Source organism: Lutjanus erythropterus, chromosome 22 (genome assembly GCF_056507025.1).
Source record: "Lutjanus erythropterus isolate fLutEry1 chromosome 22, fLutEry1.hap2, whole genome shotgun sequence".
Lineage (NCBI taxonomy): Eukaryota > Metazoa > Chordata > Actinopteri > Lutjaniformes > Lutjanidae > Lutjanus > Lutjanus erythropterus.
Genome location: NC_139338.1, coordinates 28,006,776 through 28,031,896, shown reverse-complemented (window position 1 = coordinate 28,031,896; position 25,121 = coordinate 28,006,776). Strand labels below are relative to the sequence as shown.

The 25,121-nt window shown below is 37.3% G+C and overlaps 8 protein-coding genes and 1 pseudogene across 8 annotated transcripts; 4 read left to right on the top strand and 5 right to left on the bottom strand.

The window, feature by feature from the left end:
* Positions 1–2,292: 2,292 nt before the first annotated feature.
* LOC146307077 (histone H2A) lies at positions 2,293–2,776 on the top strand. Its single transcript, XM_084710768.1, has one exon. It carries the CDS (start codon positions 2,344–2,346, stop codon positions 2,725–2,727), a length of 384 nt encoding a protein of 127 aa, XP_084566894.1. The 5' UTR covers positions 2,293–2,343; the 3' UTR covers positions 2,728–2,776.
* A 1,208-nt stretch (positions 2,777–3,984) lies between these two features.
* Positions 3,985–4,374, top strand: LOC146307076 (histone H4). Its single transcript, XM_084711000.1, has one exon. It carries the CDS (start codon positions 4,017–4,019, stop codon positions 4,326–4,328), a length of 312 nt encoding a protein of 103 aa, XP_084567126.1. The 5' UTR covers positions 3,985–4,016; the 3' UTR covers positions 4,329–4,374.
* Positions 4,375–5,400: 1,026 nt separating this feature from the next.
* LOC146307075 (histone H3-like) lies at positions 5,401–6,106 on the bottom strand. Its single transcript, XM_084711069.1, has one exon. It carries the CDS (start codon positions 5,854–5,856, stop codon positions 5,446–5,448), a length of 411 nt encoding a protein of 136 aa, XP_084567195.1. The 5' UTR covers positions 5,857–6,106; the 3' UTR covers positions 5,401–5,445.
* A 1,003-nt stretch (positions 6,107–7,109) lies between these two features.
* LOC146307074 (histone H2B 1/2-like) lies at positions 7,110–8,000 on the bottom strand. Its single transcript, XM_084710909.1, has one exon. The coding sequence runs from the start codon at positions 7,540–7,542 to the stop codon at positions 7,165–7,167; it is 378 nt and encodes a 125-aa protein (XP_084567035.1). The 5' UTR covers positions 7,543–8,000; the 3' UTR covers positions 7,110–7,164.
* Positions 8,001–8,863: 863 nt separating this feature from the next.
* Positions 8,864–9,297, bottom strand: LOC146307073 (histone H4). The gene has a single exon (XM_084710999.1). It carries the CDS (start codon positions 9,268–9,270, stop codon positions 8,959–8,961), a length of 312 nt encoding a protein of 103 aa, XP_084567125.1. The 5' UTR covers positions 9,271–9,297; the 3' UTR covers positions 8,864–8,958.
* A 2,988-nt stretch (positions 9,298–12,285) lies between these two features.
* LOC146307072 (histone H2A-like) lies at positions 12,286–12,670 on the bottom strand. The gene has a single exon (XM_084710835.1). The coding sequence runs from the start codon at positions 12,668–12,670 to the stop codon at positions 12,287–12,289; it is 384 nt and encodes a 127-aa protein (XP_084566961.1). The 3' UTR covers position 12,286.
* A 1,875-nt stretch (positions 12,671–14,545) lies between these two features.
* LOC146307071 (histone H1-like) lies at positions 14,546–15,324 on the bottom strand. Its single transcript, XM_084710913.1, has one exon. It carries the CDS (start codon positions 15,307–15,309, stop codon positions 14,665–14,667), a length of 645 nt encoding a protein of 214 aa, XP_084567039.1. The 5' UTR covers positions 15,310–15,324; the 3' UTR covers positions 14,546–14,664.
* A 4,445-nt stretch (positions 15,325–19,769) lies between these two features.
* On the top strand, positions 19,770–20,354 carry LOC146307070 (histone H1.4 pseudogene; annotated as a pseudogene).
* A 3,843-nt stretch (positions 20,355–24,197) lies between these two features.
* On the top strand, positions 24,198–24,604 carry LOC146307069 (histone H4). The gene has a single exon (XM_084710994.1). The coding sequence runs from the start codon at positions 24,225–24,227 to the stop codon at positions 24,534–24,536; it is 312 nt and encodes a 103-aa protein (XP_084567120.1). The 5' UTR covers positions 24,198–24,224; the 3' UTR covers positions 24,537–24,604.
* Positions 24,605–25,121: the final 517 nt, after the last annotated feature.

The following is a 25,121-nucleotide window of genomic DNA, read 5'->3' as shown; positions in this document are numbered from 1 at the left end:
TCCATCAGTCTTTCTTCATACCTGAGAAGACAAATCAAATACTCTGCTGAATTTAAGGGAGTCTGAGTGTTAAATTATTTTCCACACACAGTTTGTACCGATGTTTTGCAGATGACTTTTTTTTTCCCTAGCTGAACAGTTAATTGAAATTTGCAATATGGCCCACTGCAGATTTAAAAATCATTTAATGGTGACGTGTCAACATACCATTTTAAAATAAGGCCTAAGAATTGTTGTACTCCAGCGATGTCCTGATGTATTCTGCCCTACAAAGGAAAAGGGTAGAAATCTTCTATCAAATAAATATGTTGTAGTTTGGAGAAAATAGGGGATTGAAATTACAGTAACTGCAAAAAGCCACAGAGAAACCAAAGCAAACCACCTTAACTACAGTAACTGTATTCAAACATATCAAATGTCGACAAGAAAATGAATAAATATGTCAGCTTTGTGCATTGTATGACTGTGTATAACAACAGTACAGAAAAATATTAAATTAAGACCACAGAGTCACAACTCAGACTGATCCCAGGTGTGAAAATGCTTTCAGATTAATCAATCAGTGTCATATTTTATCAGAAAAGGTCTGTTGCAGCATATTGCTTTTTATATTTAATTATATTTCATCTGAATATAAATATCAGTAGCTTGAAATGTTCAGAAACATCCCAAAACCATCGAAATAATTTGATTTTAAAAGTTACTTGGAACATCACAAGCGTACTGTAATAAAATCATAAATATTCTAAATAAATAAGGATAAAAACAATAATGTAAAGACGAACAGTAAAATGTTTGATTTCATTTTATATCATTATCAGATTAAGGAGTCTGTCATGTTGGCCATTATACTGTTTTTAAAGCTAGAGTAATCAGATAAAATGGAAGTTTCTGCCTTTGGCTTTGGTTTGACCCAATATTTACAGATATAAGTAAAAGATTAAGATCGCTTTGTTTACATTTATTTGACATCTGTAGTTATTCTTCTTCTTCTTCTTCTTCTTCTTCTTCTTCTTCTTCCTTGAGGTTTAACAGCAGCTTGCATCCTTAGTTTGGCTTTACTGCCATCTTCTGGAGTTCTTTAATTCCTACAGATTTTCCCCATCAAGTCTAGTAAGCATCATATTATCCTTTAATTATTATTATTATATGATGTAAAAAATATAATATTATTGCACTAAAATTCCAATAGTAAAATACACCATCCTGAATCTTGCCCTACATCTCAAAAGTGCTTTTGTGCCAGTTAAAAATGAATTTTATTTCAAGACACAAGAAACATTCAGTGTCAAGTTATTCAGAAAACAAGATGGGTTACATGTGAACATGTTTCTGTATTATCATTGACTATAAATCTGTTTTGTCCCATTAGTTGATTAAAAAGGCAAGTTATATCAGCTATATTATATTTCAATACTGCCACTTACATAAAATCAAAGCGTTGTGCCAAAATCCATCCAAGATATTTAATGTTTATTTTGATTATCTACATGTATTTTATATTTTTACTCTGATCACATTGACTTTCAATTATCTTTTCCACTTGACCAGTGTCAAAAAAGTCACACAGACACTATAATGATTCAGTGTTGGAAATCAATAAAACATACAGACACTGTAATTAAGTGCAGGTTTAAATTGAGCATGTCAGAGTGCAACTGAACCTTAATGTGTGAGAAGATTTAAAGTTTGTTTGAGACTGTACTCTTAACCTGACTAGATTTTTACTTTATATGCTTATTTGTCATCACAATATTTCAGATCTGAAGATCAGTTTTATTGTCTGTATTAATTGATATGTCTGTGGCTGGGAATCAAAGTTTCCACATATGGACATATCACAGACTTTTTCAGTCAAAACTCAGCCCATTTAAGGGCACCAAAGTGGAATTAACGAATAACATTAATAGATACGACTAAAATTACAATTTCTGTTGTGTGAGCTAAATAACTACAATTACTCTGAAACAAACAAACAAAAAAATTCTGAGCATGTTTCATAAAAAGCACATTTCTAAAACAAACAAACAGTAACACAAACAAATAAAAACAAACAACAAAACACTTGCTTGTGTGTCGCTTCAGAAAACCTGACTAAAATCCCAACGTTAGTAAACTGGTGACAAGTCTGTGAAGTTTTATTTTGTAAAATCAGACAAACTGAGGGCGGAAGTTGTGTCATCTCGGCGGTTTCTTTACACAATCGTTTCTGATTGGACGATCACGCTACCGCTCCATCTGGCCAATAAACGACCAGCTCACAGCCGCTAGGACCCATAAATGTATGAATTTGAGAGTTGTCTGACATTCTACTTATTCCTCGAAGAAAAAGTGAAAACGAAGATGTCTGGAAGAGGCAAAGGCGCTAAAACCAAGGCCAAGGCCAAGAGCCGCTCGTCCCGCGCTGGACTTCAGTTTCCCGTTGGCCGTGTCCACAGACTGCTGAGGAAAGGCAACTACGCTCAGCGTATTGGTGCTGGAGCTCCAGTTTACCTGGCGGCGGTGCTCGAGTACCTGACCGCTGAGATCCTGGAGTTGGCTGGAAACGCTGCCCGTGACAACAAGAAGACTAGGATCATCCCCCGTCACCTGCAGCTGGCTGTCCGCAACGACGAGGAGCTCAACAAGTTGCTGGGTGGAGTGACTATCGCTCAGGGCGGCGTGTTGCCCAACATCCAGGCTGTTCTCCTGCCCAAGAAGAGCGAGAAGCCCAGTGCTAAAAAGTAAACTGCTGTTACATAAATTTAACAAAAACAACGGCTCTTTTAAGAGCCACCCACTTTCAACTGAAGAGTAGATTCCCGCCAAGATTCAAACTGATTACAATGTTGTAACAACTTCATATATTAAATGAAGACTCGAACCTGTTTTACTTTAAATAAAGGCCATGATTACCTTCAACTTTCACTACCTGTTGGTAAGCCTACACATAAAAAGCGAAACTTTGTGTCTGAATGGTGTCTCAATGTGCTTTAGAAGAACATAAAGAAACAAAGTAACATTAAAATGCATTTGACATTTAAAATACATTTCAAGGCAATATACTGCATTACACTTCCTGTTCTGGAGCCCAGCTCTTGAGTTTCACTAGGTGATGATCTGAAAATCATAAGATAATTTAACCTTATTTATATGAACTTAAATCTAGAGTTTTAGAAACCTCCTAAAAGTAAATTGATGTGAATGTTTAAAATGTATATTTTTGGGGCCCTTACTTAAACTTGATATTGAATGAATAACTGATTTACAGATACAGAGACAATTTTGATGATGATATTGATTACCCTGTGACCCTTTTTTTTTTTTTGTTTCTTTGTTTGTTTTTTTTCTTCTTTCTTGGTAGTGTCTGTTTCAGTTTTGTCTTTTGGTACATTTTCATTTGTATGGTACGTTTTGTATCCTTTGTGATTTTGTTTGTAATAAGAAAACCAATAAAAAGAGAATTACAAAAATTTATATTTTCAATTAAGACCAGGTTCACAGCTTATTGTGATTCCGAATTTAATTTCCAAAGATTGAAATCTATCAACAAAAGACAAGTAAATTGTTTCTTATAGTTATGTTGGCAAAACTTCTTAAAAATGTATTTCAAAAGAAAAAAGTTCAAGTTGGGCTCAAAAACTCAAAACTGTCACCGCACATTGCCTTGAAATTTTGAGTTGTCTCAGCTGTTTTTAATGTGATTCTAACATTTATCAAAAAAAACATTTAAAATAAAAATATTAATATTCTGGGTCAATAGACTAAAAAATATATAAGTGCCAGCAGTGATGTTGAATATTAGTAATTATACTTCATATTAGTGGCTGTGTAGATTTTACAGGTCCTATACAAGTATCATTGTTTGTGCCTTTATTTTGAAGGACGTATTCAGCTGAGCAGTTTGTAGTTCTGGGAGGAGCGGACTGAGCGCGAGCTGTCTTTCGTCACTAACGTCCGCATACAGCCTTTAAATACCGCCGCTCCTCACTGTACAACCACACGTTTTTCATTGAAATAAACGAAGTAATTTGAAAATGAGCGGTCGCGGCAAAGGAGGCAAGGGACTCGGAAAAGGAGGCGCCAAGCGTCACCGTAAAGTTCTTCGTGATAACATTCAGGGAATCACTAAACCCGCTATCCGCCGTCTGGCTCGCCGTGGTGGTGTCAAGCGTATCTCCGGTCTTATTTATGAGGAGACCCGCGGCGTTCTCAAGGTTTTCCTGGAGAACGTTATCCGTGATGCCGTCACCTACACCGAGCACGCCAAGAGGAAGACCGTCACCGCCATGGACGTGGTCTACGCTCTGAAGAGGCAGGGCCGCACTCTGTACGGCTTCGGAGGTTAAATCAATCAACATCTGATCAAAAAACAACTCAACGGCTCTTTTAAGAGCCACCCACAACATCTGAGAGCAAAGTCCATTGTTTAAAATGCTGTAACTATAATCAATGTTTAATCCCACAATGTAGGATTTACAGTATCTGTTACTTACAAACTTGTAAGTATAAGTATATTTGTTCATTCCAGAAATATCACAATTTCTTAGTTGCTCAGTTTTTTTGTTGAAAACAGTAAGGTATATCAGAGGTAGTTCCTATTTTCTTTTTCTTGTAGATGAAGATGCTTTTTGTGTTTAACTGTTGGAGTTGAGGAGATGATTTGAGAAGAAAATGTTAAGTTCCTTTCAGAATGTACCTATGTTTTATGGATACCATGTGTGTTATGTGTTGTTTGTCCTGGATTTTAATCCATCAATGTTTTATAAATGTGGGAACCTACCCTCAGTTACCAGTTTAATGTACACAACAATACACTAAACACAAGCAGCTCAGAACAAGGACAACAAAGCTGACCAAATAAATGTGCACGTGTGTGAAAGAGTAGTTTAGTCATTTATGGGGATGTAGTATTTAACTACATGAGGGAAAAAATACAGCAAAATGACCTAAACTACTGGCTAAAACTTCCACAGGTTTAGAAAAGCAAATTCAATTATATTCATAATTCTCTGCAGAGTGACATCACTTTGGAAAATTAAACACTTCGAACAATAATACAGATATTCTGTTTATAAAGATTCAATTATTGCAGTTACTGCTTTCAATGTCATGTACAAAACTACTTTAATATCAGGTGCAATATTTTCACTGTTATGTATTGTGAACAATATTAGTCTACTTATCTTACTTTCTACATAAGTTTCTGTTTACTCATTACTTTATATAACACTGTTTTCTCCATCAATTTAATTAGTTAAATCAATTCAACTGACGTCAGTGTCTAAGGCCGATGAGCATTAGCTGTATGAGCCGTTTTTGAAGAGCGTTAATTGATGTGAATTAATTCTCATTTACAATAACTTTTAATTATGTCATAAAATGTAGACAATAAAGAAGAACTGAGCTCTTTAATGTTTATGTGGCTCTTAAAAGAGCCGTTGTTTCAATTATTGAGAAGAGTAGTTAAGCTCTCTCTCCGCGGATGCGGCGGGCCAGCTGGATGTCTTTGGGCATGATGGTGACCCTCTTGGCGTGGATGGCGCACAGGTTGGTGTCCTCGAACAGACCAACCAGGTAAGCCTCGCTGGACTCCTGCAGAGCCATGACGGCAGAGCTCTGGAAGCGCAGGTCGGTCTTGAAATCCTGAGCGATCTCCCTGACCAGGCGCTGGAAAGGCAGCTTTCTGATCAGCAGTTCGGTGGACTTCTGGTAACGACGGATCTCTCTCAGAGCAACGGTACCGGGCCTGTAACGGTGGGGCTTCTTCACTCCGCCCGTGGCCGGGGCGCTCTTACGGGCAGCTTTGGTCGCCAGCTGCTTCCTGGGAGCTTTTCCTCCGGTGGATTTACGAGCTGTCTGCTTGGTTCTTGCCATTGTTACTTTTTGTCTCCTCTCCTTTTACTCAAGAGAAACGGATATGCTTTTGTGATCCAATGTCAGATTTATATAGGCAGGACGGAGCGCCGCTGACGCTGATTGGTCCAAACGTGCACGTGATATAACCAGTCAGCTATTGGACAGAAGAAATTCAAATTACCCGCTCGCAGACTGCAAAAACCTAACGCCTGTGACTCAGATACCCACATAAACTGCGCCATACTGAATATTTATCAACACAAACACTTCTTTCACATATAATCAAGAGTACAGCTCTCTTTAATAGGACATGGTACAATATAGAAAACTAAATGATCTGAAATACAAAAAACAAAATAATAATAAGTTTGTATCACAGTTTGTGTGTTCACTGTAAAATGTGCACATTGTTCATTTGTGTGACATTCCTAACATTTTTGTAATAAGATGATATTCTCGTTAGTATCCTGAAAATCAAAGACCTCAACAGGATGTGACAACAAACCACCTGATTACAAGTAGGCCTGTGTCATATTTCAAACATGTGGCTTCACTATGAAAGCTTAAGAATAAGAATCTGTCACTTACATACATGAATATTTACAAAAATATCTGTACATGATAAAGATTGTTATAGTTGTTTATCCCAAATAACTCAGCTGACTTGTATGATTTCAGAAATCAGTCTGGAGCGGACCAAAATGGCAGCGAAGCTGACGTAGGTTCCAAAGGTCAAGGTGGCATCTGTCTACAAGATACAACCTGGACAGGTCGCCGGTTCATCACAGGGCTGTAAATAATTATTTGTCACCTACTCAGCAACTATTTTGGTAACCAATTAACTGCTTTCAGTCCCTTTTTTTAAAAAAGGTAAAAGTCTCTGATTTCAGCCTCTCAAAATGTCAGTATTTTCTGGTTTGTTTACTCCTTTATGACAGTAAACTTAATATCTTTGGGTTGTGAAGAGACAAGACATTTTGGGATGTCATATTACATTTTGGGAATCACCGATCGACATTTTTCACTCCTTTCTTACATTTTAGCAACCAAACAATGAATCAATAAAAGTGGTCACCACTCACGTCAGTTGTTTGGGAGATTCTGATATGCTGTTTTCCTATGAAACTCCAGCAGTGTTTTGTGGATTAAAAAAAAAAAAAACTATACCTGACCTTCCATCACCACGAGGGCAAATAGATGATGACTGAATTTTCATTTTTGAACGAACCAACCCTTTAATGTGGAGAACCTGCTCTTTGAGACAAAGTGTGTGGCTCTTAAAAGAGCCTTTGGTGGCTTCAGTGTGTTGCTGGACTGTCCAGTACTTTACTTGGAGCTGGTGTACTTGGTGACGGCCTTGGTTCCCTCAGACACGGCGTGCTTGGCCAGCTCACCGGGCAGCAGCAGGCGGACAGCGGTCTGAATCTCCCTGGAGGTGATGGTGGAGCGTTTGTTATAGTGAGCCAGACGGGAGGCCTCACCGGCGATGCGCTCGAAGATGTCGGTGACAAAGGAGTTCATGATGCCCATGGCCTTGGAGGAGATGCCAGTGTCTGGGTGGACCTGCTTCATCACCTTGTACACGTAGATGGAGTAGCTCTCCTTCCTTGGCTTCCTTCTCTTCCTGTCTTTCTTGCCAGGGGCCTTGGTCGCACCTTTCTTGGAGCCTTTCTTAGGCGCCACTTTCTGTGTTGGATCCGGCATGATGATAGATCGTCTCTCTGTAGCTTCTTACCTGACTTTTGCTGCGGTCTGGTTCCTTTTATTTACAGCAGATGTAAATGTGACTGTGCTGTTCCCGCTCTGTTATTGGTTGATGGTCTCTGTGTCACTGAGTAACTATGCGGAAGTCTCACAGGCTGCAGGCTGCGTGTTAGGACTCAATCCGTTCACCTGCGTTCCACTTTTCTTCTTGTTCCTCTGACGTTACCAACTGTGTTCCTCCTGGTTTTCTGTATTTTTGTTATGATCATTGAATAAAAGAGGTTTTCATCAACATCTCTCAAGTAGCAAATACATCTCTGGATGTTAACAAAAACAATATTCATCAACAAGAGATAATAGAAGATGTATTTGCAAGTACAAGCAAATCTACTTGGCAATAAAACCCATTCTGATTCTATTAAGATGATGTATAGATTCAGAACTTTATTGTCATTGTGCAAACACCACAAAATTACACTTATGTCATCCTAAGATGATGCACTAAATTTATATTTATACTTATTTGCAAATAATAAATAGAGAGGAAAAATAAGATTAGCCATATAAAAAGTAAACTATATAAAGTACAACACACAATTAAAGTATGAAAAATACAAGTGGATGTAGAAAGGGTGCAAAAGCATTCAGCTGCAAAATATAGTATAAGTGAGTTTGTGTAGAAATATTATACAGTAGTTTAAAGTGACATGTACTAAGACATTTTGAGTTGCTGAGTTTTTTTTAGGTTTGTTTTCTTGATAAGATGAAGTAAAATGTAACAGATGAGCTGTTAACTCATCTAAATGTATTGATTTCTCATTTGTATAGTATTTAACCTATATATAATAATACATGCATCCAGATAATATGTAAGGCATAATGTGCAGTGTGTAGGTCATTATTGTAAAAGTAAATCCACACAGGATGATATGTGAAGTGGTCTTTAACCATATTTATGTTAAAATTATTATAATGGCTTTACTTTACATGATTATGTACCAGAAATCTGACAAAAGATTAAATATGGTTGATGATTTAAGAATGCTTTCCTTCTTCCTCTGGTCTATGATCTGAACTGTTGCAATAACAATATTCTTTTCTTCATAACAGTCTGTTGTGCTGAAATACAAGATCAGAGTTCTGTAACTGACCAATCAGAATTGTGTATTTAACGGTCCTGTGGAACAGCAGTAAAAAATGTCAGAGCGGTTAATTTAGCGAGGCTTGTTGTTAACTGAGATTTTTAAATATCAGATCCCTACATAGAAAGCGCATTAGGGACATAATGGTCTGAACTGTTTAAGTTGCTCGTGATTAAATACTTGAAATACAAATTACATGAGGAATTTACTCTCAGATGTTGTGGGTGGCTCTTAAAAGAGCCGTTGAGTTGTTTTTGATCAGATGTTGATTGATTTAACCTCCGAAGCCGTACAGAGTGCGGCCCTGTCTCTTCAGAGCGTAGACCACGTCCATGGCGGTGACGGTCTTCCTCTTGGCGTGCTCGGTGTAGGTGACGGCATCACGGATAACGTTCTCCAGGAAAACCTTGAGAACGCCGCGGGTCTCCTCGTAGATGAGACCGGAGATACGCTTGACACCACCACGGCGAGCCAGACGGCGGATAGCGGGTTTAGTGATTCCCTGGATGTTATCGCGAAGAACTTTACGGTGACGCTTGGCGCCTCCTTTTCCGAGTCCCTTGCCTCCTTTACCGCGACCGCTCATTTTCAAATTACTTCGTGTGTTGCAAAGAAAAACTGATGTCAGATCGAACAGAACAGAACAGATAAGCCTGGTTCCTGTAGGGACAGCTCAGGACTAGCAGTCCTCTCCAGTCCCTGTTTTCCAATTGGAGTTGGTCTGGGCTGGGGGATTGGATGGGAAGAAGAGGTTACCAAGTTCACCATTAATTCACCATTAATTCACCATCACCTCACCTCAATCACCATAATTTTTTAATTTTCAATTTTCTTTTTTTTTTTTTCTTTTTCTTTCCTTTTATCCCCATTTTCTTGATTATAATAAAAGTGGTACAAATAATAAAAGAACACCACAATTGCCCCATAATTAAAAATAAAAGAGAGTCTGATAATAAAAAGAATAAAACGAATAAATAATTAAATAAAAACTTTTACGATAAGAACCTTAAAAATTAAAAATTGTAGCCCTTAAAATACTATGTAATGGTGTCAGTCTTCTGTGTCAGTACTTCAGTAAGACAGACAGGGGAGTGCTACAGAGGTATCTTGGTGGGTCAGTCTTTTCCTCCTGTATGGTCTGTTGTAATGAAGGATTGTTTTCAGCTCTTTGTAGATATTTTCTTCCCAGGACGGCAATTCTTTCCTGCAGGGTCATGAGGCCAGATAGTTTGTGGGTGTATTTATTGCTTGTATATTTTGGTAGTCTGTAGCACATTTTTATGGCGATGTTTTGGACAACCTGGAGTTTTGTGAGCTGTGTTGTCCCTACGTTGCACCAGGCAGGCACTGCATATTCAAACAGTGGTCTGATGTATGACTGATACACCCTCACAGCTGTTTCAGGATTGGCTCCTCCTTGTTTTCTGCAGAGCACTTTCAGGTGGTTGAGTCTCCTTCGCGCCTCTTTTTCAATTTCAGCTATGTGTGCTGTCCATTGCATATTTTCTTGAAATGTTACACCTAGAAATTTTGCTGTGGGGGTGGTCTGGAGAGTTTGTCCATATAGGTTAAGATTTACCTGCTTATTTTTACGAGAATGTTTAGAAAAGAGCACACACTGTGTTTTTGAGGGGTTTAGTTTGACCCTCCACATATTTGCCCAGGATTCCATCTCAGTGATGCTTCTCTGAAGTTTTTTTGCAGCATGTAAAGGGTTTGTTGATGACGCCCAATAACAGAGGTCATCAGCAAACTGGGAAACTTGTCCTTCTCCTCTGGGTGGGTAATAGATGTCGCTTATGTATATTAAAAACAACAGAGGACTGAGTGCTGAGCCCTGTGGTACGCCAGCTTCTGGGGTAAATCTCTTGGAGATTGATGCTCCTACTTTCACTACAATCTCTCTCTGGGTTAAAAAGCTTTTTAAAAGTACAACCATTTGTTTTGGGAGTTGTAAATTACTGTCTAGCAGCCTGTATATGAGTCCTTGATGCCACATTTTATCAAAAGCCTTTTCAATATCAAAGAATACTGCGATAGTTGCTTCTTTTTTATTAAAACCTCGTTGGATGTCTTCTGCCAGCCTTAGGATATTGTCGGTTGAACTTCTTGCCTTTCTGAATCCTGCCTGGTGGACCCCCAAAACTCCTAGGGCATCGAAATGTCTCTGGAGCCTGTCAGCCAGAACCCTTTCAAAAAGTTTGCCAAGGTTACTCAAGAGGCTGATGTCAGATCGGTGAAGAGTGGCGGTATTTAAAGGCTGTATGCGGACGTTAGTGACGAAAGACAGCTCGCGCTCAGCCCTCTAATTTTCCTGTTTAAATGTCCTTCAAAATAAAAGCTTTGACACTGGTAATTTTATTCGAGTCAGAATCAAATACTTTGTTGATCCTCGGCGGGAATTTTTTTGCATTACAGTTGCTCCCATTAAAGCATCGAAGGATATATGTCAAAATATGTGCGTTATACTATTCTACACAACAGCATAGAGAAATCTAGAAATAAGAGTTGTAAAAATCTGTAAATAAAAACATATACAACAGTGGTATAAATAGCATAAAAACAATAATGCTGGAAATGTTACAGCAAAGGAGCTATGACTACTAAAGAACATCAGGGGACACCCTGTGATAGTTACAATAAATATGCAACAGCCTACAACATAAAACAGTATGAATCGGGACATATAAACCACAGTTTTAGATTTCTTAAAAGGCCAGGATATATAGTAGGGTTAAATGGGTGAATAATTTTGTTCTCATACAAACAAAATTCTAATACAAATTTATTTTGTCACAATAGCAGCGTTCAGCTCTCAGGGTTAGTCTGGGGTTCAGGATACTACAGCCTAATCACAGTCAGAAAAGCCATAGCCTCAGCACCATTACATTGAAAAACAAACAAAAAAAAATTGTGTTTTGGATGGGTCCTATATTTACCATTGTGATAAAAAAAAATAGACAAATTAAATGACAACATTCACATGATGTGTTTTGCATAGAAATGTTTTCATAATTAATTTTCATTAAGTTAATTTTAAACTAATTATGTAATTTGCTCAACATGCAATGGTCCATTTTGAAAAGCATAATGTTGGCCTAATAAAGCTACAACTGTGACAGGATGAATAGAGTGGTTCAGATTGCCCTTCTAAAGGTAAACCTGTACCTGAGCCAAGAAGACTTTAGGGAACAGCCTGTAAGCTTAGAGACCTTAAGATACAACCCACATGAAATAGTATTAAGGAGGTTCAGGGAAGCGAGGCCCTGACGAAATATGCATGAACTTAAGATGGGTGCAAATTCATACATACATTCATACATACATTTTATTATCTGCTAAACGCGAAGGGAACCATTAGATGTTAGTGTTTACATTACAGCATCGTTGGTCCTGATCTCGTGTTATTTTTCACTTCTTCTCCTTAAATGCTTTTTGGAGGCTGACTGATTTAAGAAAAGTTGAGCCATAATCTACCTTAAAGTTTCTTCAATTCAAGTAAATATGATGCAATTAATATTTCTACAGAAACATGCCCATTATTGAAAAGTGTGTGGTTCTTAAAAGAACCGTTGTTTTTGTGAAATTTATGTAACAGCAGTTTACTTTTTAGCACTGGGCTTCTCGCTCTTCTTGGGCAGCAGAACAGCCTGGATGTTGGGCAACACGCCGCCCTGAGCGATAGTAACTCCACCCAGCAACTTGTTGAGCTCCTCGTCGTTGCGGACAGCCAGCTGCAGGTGACGGGGGATGATTCTAGTCTTCTTGTTGTCACGGGCAGCGTTTCCAGCCAACTCCAGGATCTCAGCGGTCAGGTACTCGAGCACCGCCGCCAGGTAAACTGGAGCTCCAGCACCAACACGCTGAGCGTAGTTGCCTTTCCTCAGAAGTCTGTGGACACGGCCAACCGGAAACTGGAGCCCAGCGCGGGACGAGCGGCTCTTAGCCTTTGTTCTAACTTTTGTGCCTTTGCCTCTTCCAGACATCTTCAAAATATGTTTATGTTTTTTTTTGTGTAAATCAAAACAATTGTTTAACATCTGTCGAAGCCCTCGCTATATATCTACAAGCAGCTGCGAACGGCTCGTTTATTGGCCAGATCGAGCGGTAATGTGATCGTCCAATCAGAAACGTTCACGTTAAGCCACTGTATCAAGTTTGAGACTTCCTACTGTATCTGGGCTTCCAAAATAAGACGTCACAGATACAGAAAAGAAAAGTTTATTTTATATTATTTCATATTCAAACAAGCAAAATATGAAGTAGGGTCGAATGATAGAATGGAATAAATTTTGAAAGAAAAGAAATACAATAAAGCACATTAAAATAATTGGTGTAAAACATTTTTCTTTCTACAATAATATAGTCATAATAAACTGTATACAAAACAAATAAAATCAGACACATAAAATTGATGTTAAAGATACTGGGATAAAATTAATCAAAAGCGAGATACTTGAAACAGGTATTGAGTTGTATTATGTTCAATATCATGTGGAATATTACTTTTTATTACTTGTCAATATCACTGCAATTTTTGTATTCATTATCATTGGCAATTCAATTTTTCTATCTAGTTTATTTTACCTTCATACCTTTTCTTCGTTCTACTTCCAGCTTATACCCTATAATACTATATTGTATATATATTGTTCTGGAGCTAGGTAGTGAAGAATTTCACTAACATAATAGTGCAAGTGATTTCTGTCATCTCTTTGAGGAAACCCCCCTGTAACAGAAAACAATACTCAGTGTGTCTTAACCTCTTCAGATTTGGTGGTTCATTCTTGTCCTTTGTGGGGGACATGATACTGAGGCCTTCATTCAAAAATGGTGCAGGACAGAGGAATGCGGTGGTAAAATGTTTATGAAGAAGTGCAGCATGTGTGCAAGATACCGTGAATATACTGTACTTGATTACTAGAATTTTTTGTTCTCTCATTCATCTTTATTTTATTTAGCTATATCTCAGACTTGTCCTTGAGTAAGGTGCCTGATGGACAACTTCTTACAACAATACTCTGCAATAAGTAAGTCAGCTGTACAATACATAGTGCTGTTTACACTGGTTTAAACTACAGCGTGATGCACATAATTCTTGCATGTATTTATCTCTGTCCCAGCAGTGATTTGATTGATTTTATGTTACGATTTCTCAAATGATACATGTAGTATACATGTGGTAACAACTTGACAAAAAAAAAAAACAAAAAAAACAATGTGATTTAATAACATTTATGAAGCATTTCATGGGTCTTAACACCGTTCTACTTTCTTTAATGTGTATGAAGACAAGTGACACCTGAGGTTACTGTCTAAATTTTACATTGAGTAGAAAAACTTACTTTTATATAAATTTAAAAATTAATTTATTAAATTAACATTTGTCCTTACATGTTCCAGATTAAAATCTTAATGGCCACATTTAATTTGGGGTACCTATTTAAATATATTATTTCATGTTCTTATTATTGTTATTGTTCTTATTATTAACTTTTATTTGATTATTGTCTAGTGTTCAAAATAAAAGTTTTAACAATTTTGGAGTCACAATGCCTATAATTCAGGTAACATTTTGATTTTATGGTAAAATTTATCAAATGATTCTATATATAAATGCACAATGTTATTAAACATCTCGACAAAAAACAAAGGAAGAAAACAGCCTGAAAAATGTGAGTTAATGACATTAAAATCATGAAATCCCTAACTTTTTAAATTATAGAAATACAACTTGAAATAAATAAATACATTGATGTACAGTTTATTAATTCTACTTTTATACGTGCAAAAAAAAAGAACATTTATAAATGTAAATATTAAAATTAATTAAAACTATGCAATGCACATGCATAAAGCACGTTTACTGTCCAGGTACTATTTAAAGCGAACTCTGGAATTTCACTCTCTTTTTCGATTTGGGTGGCTCTTAAAAGAGCCGTTGGGGAGTTTATAAAAAACAATAAAAATCAGAGACAGTTTACTTCCTGCTCTGTTTCTTGATTGCTGTTTTCTTGATTCTGGGTTTGGCAGCCTTCTTTGGTGAAGCCTTCTTTGTGGAAACTCTCTTTACAGTCTGTTTCTTGGGGGTAGATACTTTCTTGGCCTTCTTCACCTCGGTCTTGGCCTTCTTCTTCTTCGGCGTCTGCTTCTTCCCCGCAGCAGTTTTCCCTGCAGCAGCGACTTTAGCCCCCCTCTTCGTGGGTGTTGGCTTGGTACTTCTCGATTTCTTCTTTGTGGGTGTTGACTTCTTAGCGCTGCTCTTCTTCGCTGCCGGCTTTGACGTTCCAGCTTTCTTCTTCGGCTTCTCGGCAGTTTTGTTCAACTTGAACCACCCTGCTGCTCCGCTTCCTTTGAGCTGGAGAAGAGTCTTGTTCTCCACCAACTTAGCCAGGACACGCTTCAGCTGGCCGTTCTTGTGCACCACATCGTAACCTTTCGAAGCCAACGCCTTCTTCAAGCCTGGGTATGAAACGCCCTTTCGCTCTTTAGACTCGCCCACGATTTTCAGAATAAGATCCTTAACACTAGGACCGGATTTCTGTGCCGGCTTGCTTGTCTTCTTCCTCGCCGGTTTGGCCGGGGTAGCAGCAGGCACAGCAGCGGCTGGAGCTTCTTCTGCCATCGTATTTTTAACGGTTATCTCTCTACTAGCTCGATCGAAGTGATATAAAATATTTCCGCCAGGTGAGGAACTTAAATACAGCATGAGAACCGTGGAGACTCAACCCCGCCCGCTGCTCCGCAGTGCAGCAGGAATATTCTGATACTTTGTGTTTTCTCTCCACCAATAAACGAATAAAACACACACCTGGAGCAGGTAATAAACTGCAAACTTGACTCGAACTGATAAAAGGACAGTGTCTCTTCACGTGGAAGTCAAATAAAGCTTTGAAAGTTTTTCTATTTTTATTTTGGAAGTCTTTAAACCTCTCTCACCCGTCTCAGCGTGACGCAGCGCTGTTGTGATTTCTCTCTTAAATTCTTTAAAATACACCAGAAGTTCGCTAAAAAGAGTTGAACTATGAGCGGAGATGTTTGTTCAGGGATTTAATGTAAAAACACTCAACTCTGTTGGATATTTCTTTTTTAAACAGAGGTTATTTCAGTGCTTGCAAACACACTTGAGTTGGTAGCTGTAGAGCACTGGCACATTGCGTTACTTGCACACTTCCTGAAACTCGTCGTTTATTAAAAACATATGTTCTTTAATAATTCATAATATAACCATACTTAAACCATAGTTATTACAATGTGCATAATTATATTATGTGTGTAAGCAATAGGATCTACAACTGTAACAACACAAAAGCTCATAAAGCGCCCCCAGCTTCACTAAGTAGATGTGCCAGTGTCATTACATTACACACCAGTTCATCCACTTTTGTAGAAACTTACACACTAACTGTGATACTTGAAAACCTTTACAGATGATGAAAAAAAAAACAAACAAACATTACTATTGGTTACATCAACACACAATCTACAGAACACTGTGGTGCATAGTTACATTTCCTGAAAGCAGTGAAAACTCAGAGTGCAATAAAAATGATTCCTACTAAAACCCAGCAAGGACGGAGTGTAACTAAGTACATTAACTTAAGTACTTGTATTTTAACGCCCCTTGATACTTCATCATCAAGCATTGTGTTGTACTTTAAGAGTTACCTGTTACCTGATTACTGTCAATTAATGATACAATTAAGGTCATGTTTTAATATCATATGCAACATTACTTTTCATCATTATCATGCACAGTTACATTCAATATCATGCTATTTTTTTTACATTTATTATCTGGTGAAATTGAACTTTTTTTCTTTTTAAGTTACCTTTCAGTCCCTCCAGGAAGTTGCAATGTTGCAATTGCAACAATTCATGCAAATTCAACCTATCCCTGTGAATTCTGTGCAACCTTGCAATTTTGTTCAAATTCCACAACTGTGACCAATGATTGTTGCTTCTATTCTTTCAAGCTGCTGTGAAATCATGCATTTTAGGCTGTAACAATTCCAAAAATAGCCCTTGAAATTACGGAAAGGCAGAATATTAGCTTCCAATATGTTCTGGAGCAGAAGTATAAATACACTGTGTACAAAGTACAAGTTCCTTAAACTTTAAGTTTTGATTATAACAGTTATGGTAACAGTTAAAGAGGAAATATGCTCTTTAAGGACGATTTTTTATTACAAACAACAGATGCCAACAGAAGGCCACATTATTGTCAGAACTTCAGAAGGAACGTGAAGTTGACAAGAGTCTCCTGAATGTCTGAACAGTCTCAGCAGAAGCAAATGTCTGGCTGGGGTCAACTGGGGTGAAAAAGACAAGATAAAAAGGGACTGTAAAAATCAAGAACCAAATAAAAATTACAATATCACAATGTTCCTTATGCCAACTTAATGACTTACCGTTTTTTTTCCTTTTAATGGCAGAAATGAGCTTCCATATGGATGTAATAATAATGTTTTTTTTAACGGTAATATGGTTGGGATGTATTGAAAAACATTTATGCCAATTAAAAAAAAATGTAGTCATAAAAAACATCATGACTTTTTACATTCAAAAGTACAAGAAAAAGTTAAAATTTAGTTAAAACGTGTAACTATGAGAAGAAATTATGGCAAAAAAGTTTGGAGAGAGAAAAAGAGAGTTTTTTAAATGTTAACATAAATGTGTGAATATTCATGTGGCTGGGATGTATAAAGAGCATTTCCACTGGTAAAAGGAAAAAGAACAACAATAAAATTAAATTTATGAGATAACTTGTTCTCATAATTTAGATTTAGTCCAAAAGTATTATATAAAACGTCATAAGATGGGGACGAAGAGTAAAAAGACCAAAATTAAATAGGTTTTGAGAACAAAGTTTCAGTGAATTCAAAATAAAAAGTCATAAAAACTGAGATCAAGGGGTAAAATTGAGATTATGTTCCGGAGAAGGTGGACAGGGACAGCCAGACATTCCTATGGATCATGGTCTGTCACGCCAAGCAGGACGACAGAGCCAGAATCGCCGCGGAAACTTTTCTCACCTCTGTCTGGAGGCAGCAGGTCGGGCTGAGACACCAGCGTGTCCAGAGATGAGGCCAGCAGAGAGATGTTGTTAACGGCAGCACCGGACTGGACGGCGCACTGGTGAGCCCGGTGGGTCAGCGCAGGGCTGGACTGGGACCAAAAAATGGCCCTGGCATTTTTGGCCATGGTGGCCCACCATGATTATTTATATGATATGCGAACCAGGGACGAGGATCAAACCAGCAAGGACGAGGTGCACAAAACTCTATAGGCTATTATTATGCTTTTTTTTTTTTTTTTTAAGTGTGACTGAATAAAATGAGTCTTGTAATAATTTCCTATGTTGAGCATTTGCACACTTTTAGCCTACAATTTACCCAGATACTATTTAGTGAAGATGTATCTCTAATCATTTGTAATAATTTTTAAATTGTATTAATTCTGTTTTCTAACTGTTCTAACTTTTTTCTTTTTCTTACTTTTTACGTTTTCTGTTTTAATTATTTTTATTTTTTTTTTTTATTTATTTATTTATTTATTTATTTATTTATTTATTTATTTATTTATTTTTATTTTTATTATTATTATTACACATCCCAAAACATTTTCTTTGTAAATTCCACGGGCTATCATCATTTCTGTGTCAGTCCAGTGTCTGACTGCCTGTTAGCTTACGTGCGTTTGATTCAAGAACTTTGTCACAGCAGTGTACATGAACAAATATTAGATAATGATGTTGATACCTGATACAAGGCTCCATAAAAGTCTTAAAAAGTGCAAAACATCTCTTTATTTCACTGCAGTTAAAAAGCACAAACCTGCTAAACAATGTTTAACAAATGTTCATCTTTATTGGTTTTGAAGGTGTGAATATGAAAAGCCAAAAAAGCTTCCCGTGTCCCACTGCTGATTTTATGATTTGGTTTATTTACTTTAATGTTTGTCTTATTAGGTGCATTCTTTGAGTTTGAAACAGAAGCTTTGTGTTGTTGTTATTTAGCATCTAAGAAATGTTATTGACAGGATTAACTGTCTGTAGTAGTAACACTAAAATGTTTTTTTTGCCATAATCCTGCAATTAATGGTGCTGCTGCTGCACACATCCAAGTATACGCAGGCACATAAAAGAAGTGCACACTAGAAAACATGGCTCCCTGAAAGCCACTGTGTAATCCAAACCCTACCATATACTGTATTTAACTCTCATATCTGACTCCCTTTCCTTTGATGATTTAATGCTGTGACTGTCTAGAAATGTATTTAAGTGTAACAACTAGTCATTATTAGTTTCTTGTTTCCACAAAAAACAATGGAGAATAGAGAACAGCTCAGAAGTTGGCACATCTGCCACCTGGTGAAGTTGGGGTGGTGTTATGAGCCTCTGTGTTGTTACAGCGGTAGATCTGTCTCTTATACATTTCAAATTATATAATAACTATCATCTTAATATGTTTGTTCATGAATTAACAAAGAACAACTATAGAAATTAAGTTAAAATTAAAAATAAATTAAGTTCACTGTGTTTCAGGAAGTGTGCAAGTAACTAAACCAGTGCCCTACAGCTACCAACACGAGTGTGTTTGCAGGCACTGAAATAACCTCTGTTTAAAAAAGAAATATCCAACAGAATTGAGTGTTTTTACATTAAATCCCTGAACAAACATCTCCTCTCATAGTTCAACCCTGTTTAGTGAACTTCTGGTGTATGTTAAAGAATTTAAGAGAGAAATCACAACAGCAACGCCTCACACTGAGACGGGTGAGAGAGGTTTACAGACTTCCCAAACAAAAATAGAAAAACATTCAAAGCTTTATTTGACTTCCACATGAAGAGACACTGTCCTCCTGTTGGTTCGGGTCAAGTTTGCAGTTTATTACCTGCTCCAGGTGTGTGTCTTATTCGTTTATTGGTGGAGAGAAAACACACTGAGTGTCAATGTTACACTGCAGAACAGCGGGCAGAGTTGAGTCTCCACGGTTCTCATGGTGTGTTTAAGTTCCTCATTTGTCAGAAAGTTTTTATATCACTTTGATCGAGTTTATAGCGAAAACAATTTCTACAGCGAAATGGCAGAAGAAGCTCCGGTCGCCGCTGTGCCTGCTGCCCCTCCAAAACCACTGAAGAAGAAGTCTGAAAAGCCGACGAAGAAGTCCGGTCCGGGTGCCAGGGAGCTCATCCTGGAGGCTGTGACCCAGTCCAAAGACCGGAAGGGCATCTCTACCCAGGCACTGAGGAAGATATTGGCTTCGAAAGGCTACAACGTGGAGCACAACGCGGCCATAATCAGACGTGTCATCAAGAGTCTGGTGGAGAGCGGCGCTCTTATTCAGGCGAAGGGAACCGGAGCATCCGGATCCTACAAAGCGGGCAAGACCACGAAGGTAGGGGCGGGCAAACCCCGCGAGAAACCCAAGAAGGCGTCGGCGAAGAAAGCTGATGGGAAACCCAAGCAGAAACCCACAGCTGCGAAGAAACAAAAGTCCTCCACAACGCCGAAGAAGTCGAGTGCGAAGAAACCCACCACAGCCAAGAAGCCGTCAGTGACGAGGACCACAAAGAGTCCGAAGAGTTCCGGGACTAAAGCGGCAGCTAAAAGCGGCAAGAAGAAAATGTCTAAAAAGATGGGTCAAAGCAAGAAATCGAAGAAATGAACTGCTTCTTTTTTTCTTTTTTCATCCAAGGCTCTTCTCAGAGCCACCCACGTCCAAAGAAAGAGCAGCATATCCTGAGAAGGTGTTAAAGGTCGTTACTTTGTGATTTAAACTAATCTAAACATCTGTGGCAATATGATACATCACATGTTGCTAAAGGAAACCGCATCATAGAACTTAAGTTACAAAGTGTTTTATGATACAATGTATAAAAAGTGCTTTAACTCCGTAACTCCCATCATTTGGACTTCTGAATTTTCATGTGATAAATATCACATTAAGAGAACAGAATTTATATTGTTGTTATGAATTATTCATGATCTTAATTTTTATTGTTTAGATAATTTGTGCCCTACCCTCGTTCTTTTTAGAATTTATCTTCATCTAATGATTTTTTAAATCAAACTTGTATTATTGCTGTCAGGGGTTAAAGAGGGAGGGCAGTAATGATGTAAATGATGTAAATGAATGTTGTATTGACCTCGGGGGTGCAGGGATTTGGAGTGTATATGAATGTTTTATTATTTTTTTTAATATAATATTGTTTTGTTTCATGTTTTTTCCTTTATGTGTGTTTTCTATTCATTTTGTTAATTTCATTGTTCTTTACCTTGGTTACATGTCACAATGATACCTTCTATTTTGAAAAAATAAAATGAAAAAGAAAGCAATATCTTTTTTATTATCAATATGCATATCATGTGTAGTAAACTGCAGTGATGGCATATATTCACAGCAGTATTTTTCTACAGGATAAAAACCATCAGTGATCCATGATTAATCTAGAGTTACTCTGAATATTCCGTGCTATTTTAACATTAATTACCAAATTGCCAGCAAAAAACATAACAACAAATAATCATAGCTATGGGAAAAGGCTGGAAATTAATACAAAATAAAACTCAAGAACACTGGAAACATTGCTGTTGGTAATAAGTAAGTGTACTTTGTTTCAAAATTTGAGAGCTTTAACGCAAAAGTGTTACTAATTCTATTTAATTAATTAATTATTTATATTTGAATGTTCAAAAATTGGAAATCAGGAAAAAAAAGACCATATTTTCTTTGCCTGTTCTAGTGTTAAATGGTAAGTTGTGATGGAAATGTAAGAACAACAAAAAGTGTTAACATCACAATATATTAAAATAAAGAAAAATTTAATCACTCATAGGGAAATTCAGTTTTATCTCTGTTGTCTGAATCAATGTGACATTCTTTTAGAATATATCATAACTTTTGTGCTTTTATTCCTTGTAGTAGTTTTAAGGATTTCAAATGAAATTTAAATTAATTCAAGAAAACAACAAATTTGGGGCATAGTTTCAGGATTCTGTTCCTGTAGACAAAAAAAAAATGCAGAAATAAAGAAATAGAATTACATTTTAATCAGGAGAGACAAGTAAATTAACTAAAGATGGGATTAATATAACAGATGATGACTGATAATAAAGTCTTGACAAAGTCTTTGGTACTTTGACTCTACAGAGATTTGTAGTTTAGGGGCGTCTGTCTGGAGCTGCAGCAGAGATAAAACCTCATGAAAGGAGTCCAGACACGGGGGGTGCTGTCTGAGATCAGGAGAGGCTGAGATTTGGAGGCTGATGAATCTGACGACTGGGTCGGCTGATAGGGAAGTAGAGAGGCACGATTAGGGCAGAGAGAAAATCATATTTAAAAAGACTGCAGAAAGATGATAGGCTAATGATGAGGATGTGTCGCTGTGCTATTGGACAGATGTGAGCAGCTGATAACTCAGTATACAGCCCCAGACAGTGACAGTAAGGAAATTATGAGTAAGAGGAGTGAAAGACATTTTTTTCCCCTTTATTTTGACCAAATTGCACATGACAATCAAATTTGTCAGTAAAATGCATTAGTATATTAGATTAAATATTGAATAAAAAGTGGGTACTCATAAACACAAAAAACAGTGTCCTAACACTGGTTCCCAAACTGGTGCACGGCCCCCTCTGGTGGGTCATGGAGCCACTGCAGGGGTGCTGAGGATGGAGAGACATACAGTATGTAGTGAAAATGAGGTGAATGATAATGATTTTTGTTGTAATTATTGTAAATAATAGATAGAATAACAGTAGGGGAACAAATTAAGTTAAAAAGTAAACAAAAGTTAAACCAAAGAAACTAAGATATAAAAGTAGAACAATGGTAATAAAGATATTATTAATAGTAATAATGCAAAGACATAAAGAGTAATTTGGCTCCTGATATTGAACAACAATACTGAACATCCAGTTTTATTGATTACCGAATAAGTGGCCTATTTTATGGATATTTCATATTATATTCAATGCCTAACAATAAAACAACAGATCAATTAATAATCTCTACCATTAACCGAAATAATGAACACAGTAACTGCAGGATGTTTGTGTAAATGATTTGATGTATTTTAAGAGATTAGTTTTTCTGATAAGAATGTTTTATACAATTCTATCTGTCTGTATATGTTTTTGTTGTTGTTTTATTTAAAAAAAAAATCATACATACTTAATAAGCTTCTTTTTTAGACAAATTCAATGTTTTCTTCTCCCTGAGGTTTGTCATTGTTCTATCAACTCCTTGGTTGTTTTAACTGTGTGCTTTTGTAATGTGATGAGATTTGTCATTTTTATACCAAAAATAATACTTTTCAAAAAAGAAATTCTATTTTAATTTTCTTTGCAGCACTGAATGAAATGGTGAGATATAGGCCAACTATGTTAAAAAAAAGTTTTCTTACACCTTTAAAATCATGATTCTGTGACCATCTATGAAGCTTTGGTGACCCCTAGTGGGGGTTGGGACCCACAGGTTGATAACCAGTGCCTTACGTGTTATACTGCAGGCCTACTAAATGTTCCAAGAAATGAACAACAAAAGCTATACTATTGTGAAAAGTCCTTCTGATTTTATGCACCAAAAGGTTTGGAACAAACGTGCAACACAGATTAGACAAATTTCTTTCTCAGACTCTGTTTTAATGGTACTGTCTCTATATCTTTAACAGATTTTTTTATGTGTCTTTATACCTATTTTCTGCTTTTATCATAAATGTGTCTTTTTTATCATTACCAACCTGTTTTTACAACCTGTTTTTTTCTATAACGCAAACAACTTCCCATGGGGACTGATAAATTACTTGGATTTTGATTGTCAGCCAGTACAGCCACCCAAAAGCACCACAGTGACATAAAAATGCTGTGAATTTATATCAGCAGAATTGCAAACTAGATAAAATGAGCTCAGAAGCTTTGGTGCTCCAATGTAAAGTCTTTAAAGTATGGGCTTATTAGTTTTGTGGATGTTTGATTTTCTATTTAAAGAATGAAGATGGAAGATAAAGCGTCATACATGACTGACAAGATATAATGTCTACGTTCTAAAGCTAAACTCTTGGAAACATCAGCTTTTGCTTAAAGGCTTTTGAGCAGTGTCAGGATGCAATAACCTTAAATTTAAATTTCAGCTAATGTGGATTTCACACCACAACTGAGTAGACTGGAACCAAATTTTGTTGTTTGCAGTCACTTATTTAACAGTATGTAATGATAATTAAATAAAAATGCCCATATTTGGTGCTATAGACTTGAACTAAATTAATCAAAACACAAAGTACCAGCTGTGATGTTGAATACTTGAAAATTAGACCGTTAATGTTTGGGCCCTTCAAGGATTTAAGAGGCACGTACAATTATTAGTGTAGATGCTTTTATTTTGAAGGATGTCTTTCGATGTTTGTAGCTCAAGGAGGAGCAGAAAAATTGGCGGGCTGAGCGCGAGCTGTCTTACGTCACTAACAGCCTTTAAATACCGCCGCTCCTCGCCGATCTGACATCAGTTTTTCTTCGCAACGAACGAAGTAATTTGAAAATGAGCGGTCGTGGCAAAGGAGGCAAGGGACTCGGAAAAGGAGGCGCCAAGCGTCACCGTAAAGTTCTTCGTGATAACATCCAGGGAATCACTAAACCCGCTATCCGCCGTCTGGCTCGCCGTGGTGGTGTCAAGCGTATCTCCGGTCTCATCTACGAGGAGACCCGCGGTGTTCTCAAGGTTTTCCTGGAGAACGTTATCCGTGATGCCGTCACCTACACCGAGCACGCTAAGAGGAAGACCGTCACCGCCATGGACGTGGTCTACGCTCTGAAGAGGCAGGGCCGCACTCTGTACGGCTTCGGAGGTTAAATCAATCAACATCTGATCAAATACAACTCAACGGCTCTTTTAAGAGCCACCCACAACATCTGAGAGCAAATTCCTCATGTTTAATGTCGTTAATTTTTATTTCAAGGATTTAATCACGATTAACTTAAACAGTCTAAACCAGGGTCCCCAACAGGCGGACCGCGGTCCGAGTCTGGACCCACACGCCGTCCTATACGGACCCAGACCTATAACCAATAAATTGTGTTTCTCTGAGAAACTTTCAGACCTTCTCACAGCAGAGTGAACAGGTGACCTGCGAAAGATCGCGCGAATTTGATCATTTTAGTAGAAATAACGAACACAAATCTCGCGAGAGTTGTGCAAATAAAGAGTTTCCTCCTAGACACGACTGAAAAAGGAGCTCAAAAAATAGACATTCCTGTTGTGGTACAGATTTAATTTTAATATTGCAGGCCGCCATAAATAAAACACTATTCACTGATCACTGACCTGCTGTGATGGAAAAAATACTTACATTCTTTACTTAGGTATTTTTACATTGTGGTATTAGTGTTTTTACTTAATTACAATTTAAATATTTTTTAGTTATTGTTTCCCTTTTTG